The 11,706-nt window shown below is 37.1% G+C and overlaps 1 protein-coding gene and 1 pseudogene across 3 annotated transcripts; one reads left to right on the top strand and one right to left on the bottom strand.

Moving 5' to 3' along the window:
- Positions 1-86: 86 nt before the first annotated feature.
- LOC137710615 (uncharacterized) lies at positions 87-4,702 on the bottom strand. 3 transcript variants are annotated; one of them, XM_068449684.2, is made up of 9 exons: positions 4,526-4,702; positions 4,278-4,413; positions 2,715-3,941; positions 2,457-2,547; positions 2,137-2,294; positions 1,999-2,050; positions 1,485-1,564; positions 1,299-1,392; positions 87-1,188 (listed from the first exon to the last, which is right to left on the bottom strand). In XM_068449684.2, the coding sequence occupies exons 3-9, from the start codon at positions 3,882-3,884 to the stop codon at positions 602-604; spliced, it is 2,232 nt and encodes a 743-aa protein (XP_068305785.2). In that variant the 5' UTR covers positions 3,885-3,941; positions 4,278-4,413; positions 4,526-4,702; the 3' UTR covers positions 87-601. The 3 variants fall into 3 exon arrangements, with proteins under 3 accessions (XP_068305785.2, XP_088551813.1, XP_088551814.1); XM_088695687.1 differs by having other exon boundaries at positions 4,506-4,695; XM_088695688.1 differs by having other exon boundaries at positions 4,278-4,426; positions 4,526-4,643.
- A 3,973-nt stretch (positions 4,703-8,675) lies between these two features.
- Positions 8,676-10,250, top strand: LOC148696213 (guanosine nucleotide diphosphate dissociation inhibitor 2-like; annotated as a pseudogene).
- The last annotated feature ends 1,456 nt before the right edge of the window (positions 10,251-11,706 follow it).

Below are 11,706 nucleotides of genomic sequence, written 5' to 3'. Positions count from 1 at the left end.
TCGTTGTATGTAAAAAATAAAACAGAACAGCATCAACGTTATCAGATATATTCGCAGTTCTGATATTCAAATGTGAGAGAGAGAGAGAGAGAGAGCAACTGCCCCCCAAACCACCCAAAATTTAATTTTGATCAATGGAATGTCAAGAACACAGTATTTCTAAATGCAGGCTTTTATAAGATGCCCCACGGGCACCTGTATCTATACACACACTTGTATCTATATACACGTATTCTACTTCCAGGGATCTACAGCAACATGAAAGTCCAAAATTTCTTGAGCTGAAAAACCAACAAATTAAAGAATCATACAATTGACTTGTATAAGATGATCAACTACAAAAACCAAAAACCAATCCCCCAGCCACCTGGTGGGACTGCACTTGAATCGTATAAACGGTCGCCACCTGGCACAACCCGACTGGACTATAATACATTTGGAAATCTTCAGGGGCACAAACTAGGTAAATCCACCTTGGAGCTGTCTTTTGGCATACTGTCAGTAATACTGCATTGGACAAGCACCAAGGGTTATTTAACAATTACCAGCTCTGTTTGCAAGGATGCAAAACCACTGCCTAAAAAATGCAGTCTCAGGGATTTTAACGACGAATAGGTAACCCGTAATTGTGGTAGGTTCTAATCCGTCCATCCCAGCCGGCAGTGACAATCACAAGGCCCCACATGTGAGAAGAACCAGACATGCTCTGGCAAGCTTTCTTCAAAAACTTGTACTCGGAGCTACACATCGCTGGGGAAACGGGTACTGGACTTGAGTTTACAAGCTTCTCCTCGGGCCAAGTGGGGGTACCCCTTGGCAAGGACTCGAGCAAAAACCCCCGACCCAAAGAGAAGCAATCGGGCGAAGAGAGGTGCATTTTCTGATCTAATTTCTCATCAAAGTTGAGATGCTTTGGTGGATAATCAAGGCTACTTTGTGGCACATCCCCAATGAATCTGGGGGATGGAAGTGTTCCCGGCAAGCTGTTTACACCATTCCAAGGTATAGCAATGATGGAGTTGTGGGACACGAAACTCTCACAAGACCATATTTTCCTCGATCGCGAAGAGGTCATGTCCTGGCTATTGAAGTTCCAGATGTGTACATTTGAATCATCGCTTGCTGAGACAATGTGCTTTCCGTCAGTGGTAAAAGATGCGGACGTATGGTTTCCTCCATTTCGAAGACCTAATGAGGAATGATAAAACATTTAATGAAATAATCATTGCAGACTTTGGGGGGTGGGGAGTAACAATAACTATAAACAATTAAGAAGATAAGTAAAAGATGATGCATACCCCTATATTTGCAGACGATATCTCTCCCAGAAATTACACGGACTGCTGAATCAGCAGACGTCACCATAACTTTGCTTGGGTTGCTTGGAGAAAACTGAGGAATCATATTTACATTAGTATACTGTACACCACATTCCATAAAGTGAAAATTGAAGGAAAAAACTTCAAGATTTTGTCCATAAAAACCTGAAAGCCGGTTATCCTTTTTCCAGGTGACTTCTTTTTGCCCTGTATGTTTATCGGAACATCCAATTCCATATGGTCATCTGAAAATATTGAAACCACGATCACGAACTACAAAGACAGAATAACAAAAAAGAGCAAAAGTTGTAAGGGCCTGTGGATAGATCTCGCCCTTGCAAAATTGGCTTGCAAGAGCTCATACACTAACCCCACACGTTTTTATTTTTTTCAACGTGAGACATTTTCAACATATCACAAGCACGTTCGAAGGGCATGTAAGGATCTAACATTAGATATTTTGCAATATCAGACCAAACAAAACAAAAGAAAAGATATTTTGCAATGACATACCAAGATAATCATCTCAAGTCAGTGCGATTTTCAAGAAAAAAAGGAGATTAACTAGCATTTAATTATTAGGAATTCCCAGTTTTCTGCTATGCTTAAGAGTTGGGTTGTAGTTAGAAGCGTTATAGTGGCCTACTATTCAGAAAAATTGACTATCAGGTCTCCATACCTATGATGTTAAATATGCAGCAATTTCCAGTCATCAAACCCACAATTCCTCCCTACAAGTATAAAGAAACAAAGTTAAACAAAATCCAAGTAGTTTTATGCTTAATTTTTCATTGCCAAAGCAAAAAATCCAACAGACCTTTCCGTCAGGACAATAAGATATAGCAGTGACTATCTCGCGAACATCAATATAATCAACAACCAGACAACGAACAATTTCCCAGATGCGAACTTTTCCGTCTATTGAACCGCTGATGAAATAATTATCATCCAGAGGGTTGAAATTAACACATGTCACTGCATCAAATATCACATCTTTAGACAGATATTGCAGAACACTTCAAAATGGGACAAAGAATTGAGATCAAATGATATATATATACATACACACACACACACATATATATATAACCTGTAACTACAGTATTAAAGATAATGCCAACAAGCGGCAAGGCTCACCAAAATTACTGTGAGAAAAAATTCTCAGGCATCTGTTGCATCCCACTTGCCATAGACGGACCGTCTTATCAACTGAGGATGAGAGCAGAAACTGCAGCGCACACAAAAGGTGCCATTAGTTCAATCAAGTTCAGTGAATCAACACTAACACTGGTGCAATGAATAATTGCAATAGGAAATAAAATCCAATTTCCTACCACTCTAAAAATAAAGTAGCAATATTAAAAATGAGATAGCACAGCCAAAAGTATCACTAACCCCTTTCGTTGACCATGAGAGATCTAAGACCTCCCCTGTGTGTCCCCGGAACTCATGAAGAGGCTTCTCCAATAAGCGAAATACCTTTGGAGGGAAAATGACACAAGCTGACTCTGATGATCGCCCCAATTGCTGCGCCTTATTCTGTTTTTCTTTATTCACATTTGGAGAGTTTAACTTGGAAAATGGATGCATCTTGAAGTATAGAGAAGAAGGATCAGAAGCAATATCAAATTTGTTGAATTTCCCATCCTCAATCACCTTCCACACTCGCACGATACCATCTTCACCGGCACTGGCCAAGTATTGCCCATCAGGACTGAACTTCATGGACAAAATTGAACCCTCATGTGCCGAAAAGTCTTGCCCAGCATATAGTGAAGATAGTTCCTTGGTCCGTTTTTTACTTGGATGAACTCGGACTCTTCGCATCCCTACACCTGATGCAGATTTAAGACTGATGGGATTCAACGGAGCCTCATGTTTATCAGCAATGCAAATCCCAAATCCTAATTTCCTAAACCATCGCCTTTTAACTTTCTTCTTCGAATCAAGAAAGAACCTAGCGTTATTAACTTCTCTCTGTAATAATTGCTCAATCGAAGGAGATGGTGCCGCTGCACTATGAACTTCCTCATTAACCAATTGATTTAGCGCAGCTTGACCTAATCTGCCAAGCCTTCCATCATGACCTAATTCATTCACAATGACATTCATTCCTCTGTTCAAATTCCTCATTGCAGATGTGGAATGAGTATCATCCAAAGCACCATTTCCCAGTGGCTCCCGAGCTTCAGTTGACAGAGAAGACACTGTAGACTGACTGGAGCAAGACGCCACTTCCAATCCCGAAGTTCTCAAGACTACCCCGCTATCTTCCCTATATCTATCAATAATTTTAATTCTGTCAACAAAGATATCTTCTGAGTCTTCTGTCATCGTCGAATGCGAATCCAAATCTACACCCATCCACTCCAGGAACTTATGGCGGCGCTCATGCACACTTTCCAGGTTCTTAGCCCAAACCTCCTCATACCTTAAGAAACCTGAAGCACCAGAACTAAAGTCCTCACAGCAATCTGAACCCCAATCCGAAACCGAAGAGAGGTCCTCTCGGGTATCATAAAAATGATCCTCACGCTCTTCACTAGGACTCCCCAAGGTCCCCATCAATTCACTGTTTTATTTTCCTTTCAGTTTTCAACCCATGAAATCCTGAGTCAAAATCTAACCAACCAAAAAATAACAGAAAAATTCAGACACTCAAATTATGATCAAATCTCTGAATTTGATACCAGAAGAACCCAAAAATTCAATCTTTTCCCTTATCCAGAACCTGAAATCTCAATTTTTTTTCCCAACAACAACATCCACAAACTGCAAAAACAAAACACAACCCAACACAGATCCTGAAATGATCTTATCCCAAGTCCAAACATATGACTTTCTCTAAACAGAAGACAAACCCAATTGCCCAGATCAAAAACCCACCCAACAGATTGTTTCCAAAAACCAAAACAAAATCTGAAACAGGTACAATTGAAAAGGCAGAGTTTTGCTCACCTGGGTCACTACCAAATTTTGGTCAAACCCCAGAAATCTTAATTTCTCATGGGGATCTCCACTTTCCCAACCCCTTCCAACTTCCTTTCTCTCTCTAGCAGCAACAACAGTTCCCGCTTGGAGAAGCAAAGAATAACTACAGCATGAAACTTTAAACAAATCAAACAAACTAAAACAATAAATGTAAAATAAAACAAACAAGAACAGAGAAAAAGGGCAAAAATCTGCCTCGGATTGTGCGCCAGTACCAGGAAGAGAAGGGAGTGGAAGGTGTTCGCGCTCTCCTTGTTGTTTGCGCTGCGTGTCTTTTTTCTCTCTGTATCTTTCCTCGACAAACCACACTGCTGTGTGATACAACTTGATTGGTACGGATCTCTCGCGCTGTCTCTCTCTAACCCACCTTTGTAGTTGTAATTATAAACTGTGGACTGTTCTGATTCCCCTTTTTCTTTTTCTTTGTAATTTTCACTTAATTGTGTTTTAATTTTAATTTTTTTTTTTATACTTTTCATAATTTTTTACGATCTCCAAGAGAATAATTTGCATTTTGTGTGAATATTGTGGGCTTTTATTTTTATTTTTATTTTTAATTTGGAATTTTAATTGGAAAACGGTGGGAGGAAATTGAAGACCTTTCTTTATTTTGTTTCTTGTTTGTTGAGTGATTTTTGGTTAGGCGGATTTTTTTGACTAAATGTTGGAATCATGCAATTTAATTTTCTTAATTCGCCCAACATTTAGCAGAGTCTAGGGATGTGGAGAAGACTAATAGATGGTTCAATATATGGGGTAAGAAATTCTATTTACAAGAAAGAAATCTATTATGTTTTTTCACCAATACTAGAAAGAAATCTATTGAATATATTGAACTTGCATGTAGTTTGTAATATTTGGAAAAAGAAAAAAAGGCTGACGCTATTGGCACTTCAAAAAAGTGATTATGCATTCTTTCGAATCGTATTTATCCTAAAATATTTTAATACGTTTAGAGTGCACAATGATATTTTTGAACTGTCAAAATAACTTTTAAAAAGAATATTCTTATAACAGTTACATGCAAATAATGACATATTTTGTTGTCAATGAAATTGTAAAAGTTCTAAAAATTAAATTAAAATTAAGCTTCAACTGTCTAACGTATGTGCAAACAACCAAGAGTATAGCCAAGTAGTGTAAGTCATAGGCTCTAGCCCACCCCAATTTTCAAAACATGAAAAGAAATGTTGTACAAGTATATTTAGTAAAGTCAAGTCTAGTATTGCCCAAACTAGAATTAACCTACCTCTAACTCCTAAATTTCATATCGAAGCATTCTACCAGCCGAGTTCGTAGACAAACCCTAAAACTTTTTGCGTTGTTGATGTAACCCTAGCACATTGTCGTGCATGTGCTACCGCTGCTGCCAGTTACTGTCCTCAGGATGATGAACGAAGGAGATGAGAGTTTTGAGCAGAAGCCGAAAGAAGGGATCTTGAGTTCAACAAGTAATCTTATGTTGAACTCAGTTAATTACGATCCAAAGTTATATCTCGGTTGTGCTAAGTTTAATAAACTTGAATGGATCGAATTACCCTCTCCTTCGAATCCTTATGCGTTCTCAATGGAGAACAACGATGATTTGAAGTGTACTTATTGTGGTCAGAATCGTCATATTGAGGATACATGTTTCTTAAAACATGGAGTACCCAATGAGTCTCCAACCCTAAGAAGTAGTTGAAAGCTAAGGATCGTAAAAAGTGAACGTGGTAGTGTAGCAACTCCCAGTACAAGTAGTACCAAAGGAACGGAAGTCGCCTCTGTATAATTCCTAGCTTCATCTCTGCGAACAATATCCTTGTTTAATAATAGACATACTAACAAATCAACTATCCATTGTTTAGTGTCATGCGCATATATGTATTCCTCGTGCCCATCGTCATGTAACAAGTTTATATTATTAATAAGATAAATCTATGAGACATGCACGTACGACAGCAGGAGAAACCTTATTTTCGAAATAAAAAAGAAAAATAATTGATTTTAAAATTTTCTTACTACCAACAAAAAAGGGCGTTGACCAACCTTACCTTTGTTATCATCCCACGTGTCACCACCCCATTTTGACTCTGTAGTCTTGGTCGTCATATTTGAACTGAGACTTCTTCTTCTTGCAATGGCCAATGGAGCCCCTTTTTGAAAAGTTCAAGTTATCTCGGAGTTCAAACAAATTAGGTTAACAGTTTCCCAGAAAAAATAGTTTTTATTTTTGTGTTCTCAATAAAAAAAAAAAAGAAAGAAGGGAAAGTTGATATATGAGCATAACCGGCCACTTCTATCCAAAAATAATAATAAAGATAGAGACATACATTTCTCATTTCTTAATATAAGTGTTTGTTACTTAATGGTTGTAGGTAATGTTCTTTTCAAGAAAATTAGATTATAGTGAATCTACTTAGGAAGGAATTGTTACACATCACATATATACAGCATTGTTTGAATATATTTAATCAAACTGGAATCTTCTCCTCAATGTTGTAATATTAGAAATGCAGTTTTTAATTGTAATTAGGTTTTTACATCAACGGATTTGATACATCCTTATATATTGTACAAACGTTTACATTGGAATTTAAAGAATCATATTTCTACATGAAGGGCAAGGAGTTTCTCATCCATAACACCTGACCTAAGTAGCAAAGAGTTTTGACCGGGGTCGGCCCAAAGCAATTCTATTGAAGTTTGCAGTCTTGAGTCTCATATTAAATAAAGAACGTTTTCGAAAGAAAAATTGTGTCATATTAAAAAAACTTTGTTAAGTAAAGCTTTACATTACATTGATACAATTGCCCGACCCATAATCTGGCTAGGGCTCTCTAAACCCACTAAACTAGCCTTGGTTGTGACAAGAAAAGTGTTTTTTCATTTTTTATTTTTTTTATTTTTTATTTTTATAAAACAAGTTGTTGGGGGTTGAACTTTGAAACAGTTAGCATGCCACTTTTTGGTCCTTCCTAGTTCCTAAGCCAGGCTACTTTGAACAAGCTCCAACAATTACCTGTAAACTTTCGTTACCATATGGATTGCCCATTACCCCATTATTTCTAAAATAATTGTTGTTAGGAACTAACACAACGCATAAAGACTTATCTCATTCAATTTCATTTTAGCTAGCTTCTCCGCATGTACTTAATTGTGAAGCTAAATAGGTTCTTTTTCGACGTTTCATCCTTTATTTTTGTAAACACTCAACCTTGCATTAGTTTGTGTTGCTTGCTTTAATTTCGGCATCCATTCATATTAGCAATCGTAATTTACCTATTTGTGATCATCTTTTGTAGTGCAATGTAGAAAGACAAAAGTATATCGAAGTGTGTAGGAGAAGAAAAGAGGCGTGTCAAAATCATCACTCCTTTTTTAACCTTTCCGGTTCTTAATGCTAGTTTGATATCTCAATCCCAATTTTGCTATGATGAGTCTTCGTTCATTGTTCTTTACTAATAATTTTTGTGTTGTGTCTTTTTTGACTCAGTTGACGCTAAAAAAATATATTGCATTAGGAAAAGGGGGCGAACAAAGATGACTTGGAAGAATAAGTTGGAAACAGAAGATTATATTAACTCTGCATACAATACAATAGGGGTGTGTTTGTTTGGCATCACTAGCCATCATTGGACTAGACTAGACTAAGTTTTAGTCTAGTCTTATGTTTGTTCCCTACCTGTACTAAGTTTAGTGGGATTAGCAGGGACTCGCCTCGACTGAGTCCCTCGCTAACAGGTCTTAGCGAGACCCCCCGATTTGGAAAGGATTGCTAAGCCGCCCTCTAATCCCGTCATCTCCCTTCTCCTGCGATTCGATCCTCGCCCTACTCCCTCATTGTCCAGCTCCCTCATCGTCGTCTTCCTTATCCTCATCTCTGCATCCTGCTCGCCCTCATCTGCTCCTCTTGTCTGGTAAACTTCGAATCCGACATTATTTCTTCGATTTTTTTTGCAGATCGTGATATTACTGGACTTTATTTGATTTAGATGTTTTGGGTTTGAGAAATTTTCAATAATAGACCTCTGCACTTGAACAAATTAGGGTTTTGATTGTTAGGGTCAAATTGAGATTAGAATTTGGGGTTTTCACATTTTATGCCATTTTCAGTCCCAAAATGATGATAATCATCACGAAATTGCCATTGTAAGGGCGGATGCAAAGTTAAATTTGTAATTTAGGTCTGGTTTCAACAAATTTTGGTATCATGTTGGACTAGTGTTTTTGGATTTTGGTATCGGGTTTGAGAAATGAGTTGAGTTGCATTTATTAACTACACTCACAAAGGCACTCACACACTGTCTTGTATAAATTTCATCTTAAACCTTACGGGTGGGATCTCAATTGTTGCAACAGGTTCACAAGGTTCCAGCAACTGACATGAAGGTCCTTAAATCTCCACTCATGTGTCTGTGTGAAAAGCGTCGTGCACGCAAGTTCATCCTATATGTTCAAGATTATAATGAAACTGATCCTAAAACACATGAGGGAATGGACTTAACAAGAGTGACAACTAGAGACTTCATCTTATGCCTTACAAGTATGCATATGGTTGTTTTTATTTATAGGTCTGCAAGGGACACAATATCTTCTCTATTCTTCTGTATCTTGCTTGAAGGGTGAAGAAAAATGCTTATTCCCCAACACTTATTGAAAATTTATTGCATTTTGATAGGTTAGGAAGGTTGGTAAAGTTGCAAAAGCTATTGCCATCATGAGCCACCCAATTCCAAACACCAATGAATCTCACTCAGTGTAGGTTATCCTGCCACAGAAGCAGTTGGGTTGCAGATCAGATATGTGAGTTCTCTTATCTTTTGTTTGGGACCAATATTTATTTTGCAATGAATGCCGTGTGCATGTTTGAGAAGGTCCTTTGTAACTGTTGCTTTAGAAAAAAAAATCCCATGACTAGGTTGTGTTATGCTATAGCAAGGAAATGGGTTTTCTTTAATAGGAAGAAAGGAATGGTATAGTTTATATGCATACAATGTCTAAACCACAAATTTTAAATTCCTGTTGTGTAATTGGATATGCAGTTGCAATGTTATATCGGGTAGAGGGTATAGTCAGTTATATTATTCTATAACTATTGGAAGGGTTTCGTGGTAACACTTGCTTGATGCATATTAATATTATCCTACTATCATTTTGACTCCAAACTATTACCAAAATGAGAAAACAGTGGTATTTAGAGCAGGCCTCTGGGGAACTCGTGTATACTTTGAACCAATAGCTTGTTGGTAGATATTTATTCATCCCGAGTTATCCCTGTTTCTTTTTTGATGTATTTTCTTATTACTGGTGGCCAGTTCTTTGGTGCTTTATTGACCGAACATGTATCTTTTATGTTGCTCCTACTCTCACAATGTTGCTCCAAAGGGAAAATTTATTGCATTTATATTAACAGACGCAGAGACTGATCATCCCGAGACTGAGCTAAAGCCAAGGATTGACCTTTTAGGGCCTATTGACGAGATATTTTTTAAGACTTATGACAGATATGAGCCTGATAATGAACCCACTTTGGACAATTGCTTTATATCAACCGTAAGTCTTATTCAAGCCTTGACCTGTACTGGGAACTCTTCAATATGATTTATGCACACCTGACAAAAGGATTCTTATGTTTAACAGAGTTATGATGCCTCCACACACTTTGAGTGCACTGTCTTAGATGTACTCAACATGTACACCTTAATAACAGGGAAGTTAAGAAATAAAATTTTATGCATTGCCCAATTAGTTTGGTTCTGTTGTTTTCGATTTCATGTCATCCTTGAAGTCAATGGATATTTCTTGATTAACTAACATGCGTTTGTTTTTATTTTTTTATTTTTACTGTTTCATAGAACCATGTTTTTCATATAAGGTTTAACCAAAATTCCTGGAATGTTTGAGCAGTATCTTGACCTCAGTGTGGACCTAAGTGCTGCTAGTGCTGTAGAAGAATGAATAACAAAGCTGCATGCGGTGCTTGTAGTGATAATTGTGCTTTGTTCCAAGTACACTGAGTTGCTTGAGTTACCTTACCCGTGGTGGTGGTAATCCTCATGCCGTGGAGGATTATATAGTTATCACTCACTTATAATCATAGACTTGATATGTTATATATTGTCATTTAAATGTACTTCAAGTTTCAAACGTCGTTTCAAATGAAAACTATGTGTCTAGATTTCTGACATGCCCTTGTGTTGGTTCAATGTATTTTCAGGTTGCGGAGTATGTGTGGAAGCATGTAAACAAAATGATAACTTGTCAGAGAACCATTTCTTTCAAGTTAATGATGTGTGGGGTAGATTCGATTCTAATCTACTAACTTTAAACCAAAGGTGAATAATTAAGAAAAACGTTTTGAACCCTGTCGATTGTTGGGAGAGCACTTTGTTATATTCATGTTTGGAACAATGCTACTCTTGAATCATGTATGTTTCTTTCGTTAGCAAGAAAATTTGGTTTTTGTATTTTTATTGAGTCTTACTCTCATCCAATATTATTAATTTTAATAATATCTTTAATAAAAAAGCAATTAAAATAGAACAATAATGTATTCCTAGTCTGAGCAAACATCAAACTGGTGACAGTACTGTTTTCATTATCTTGCTTCTTAGTCCGACACTGCACCAAACGCTTCACTAAGCTAGTCCAGCTTAATCTAGTCTAAGCCAGTCCAGCTTATCCTCGTAGTTAGTCCAGTCCGAGACAGTCCGGTGTAACAAACGCACCCTAAGAGTGTTACTGCGTTGAACTTTCTTTCGCGTACGTGGAATGACAAAAATTTGTTATACGAAAAGGGGGCAATTATTGGATTGGATCTTAATTTAATTAAATGTTGGCTTATGTCTCGATACTTTGGTAAAAAAAAAAAAAAATCACCTGTGGCTTTGGTTTTTCTTAAAATTGTCCCTCCGTTGTGCGTTGAGTCACTATTGCTACAATATTGATGTTACTAATCGAAAATATAAACGTCGTATGAATCAAATTTGATAAAAGAGCTTTACAATGGCTTCATTCATGATTTAATGTTTCGCTTAAACTTATACTAAGCCCAACGGCCCAATATGTATACAAAGCCTAATCCGTAGATGGGAAAGGATTTTGTTTTTTTGTTTTTATTTTTACTTTTATTTATTTATGCCCTTACTCTGTTCCACAATAAGCTGGCATAGGAGTAGTTGGCCTTTTACTACATTTTTTTTATAACTACGGTTGGATTTACGACATTATAAACCAAATCTTTTACAGAGATAAGATCAACTAACATATGATTTCACTTTCCCGTAAAATGTAAGGAGGCAGATGCGCTATCTTATTATTTGCGATTTTCACAAAACGTTAAATGCAGCTTCAAATGATATACATCTTAAGTGATAAAGAGCATTTTACCCTGCACCTGATACTCATGCTCATT

Source organism: Pyrus communis, chromosome 6 (genome assembly GCF_041283825.1).
Source record: "Pyrus communis isolate YQ-2024b chromosome 6, ASM4128382v1, whole genome shotgun sequence".
In the NCBI taxonomy this organism is placed as follows: domain Eukaryota; kingdom Viridiplantae; phylum Streptophyta; class Magnoliopsida; order Rosales; family Rosaceae; genus Pyrus; species Pyrus communis.
Note: the sequence above shows the minus strand (reverse complement) of the source record. Positions and strands in the feature narration are given on the sequence as shown.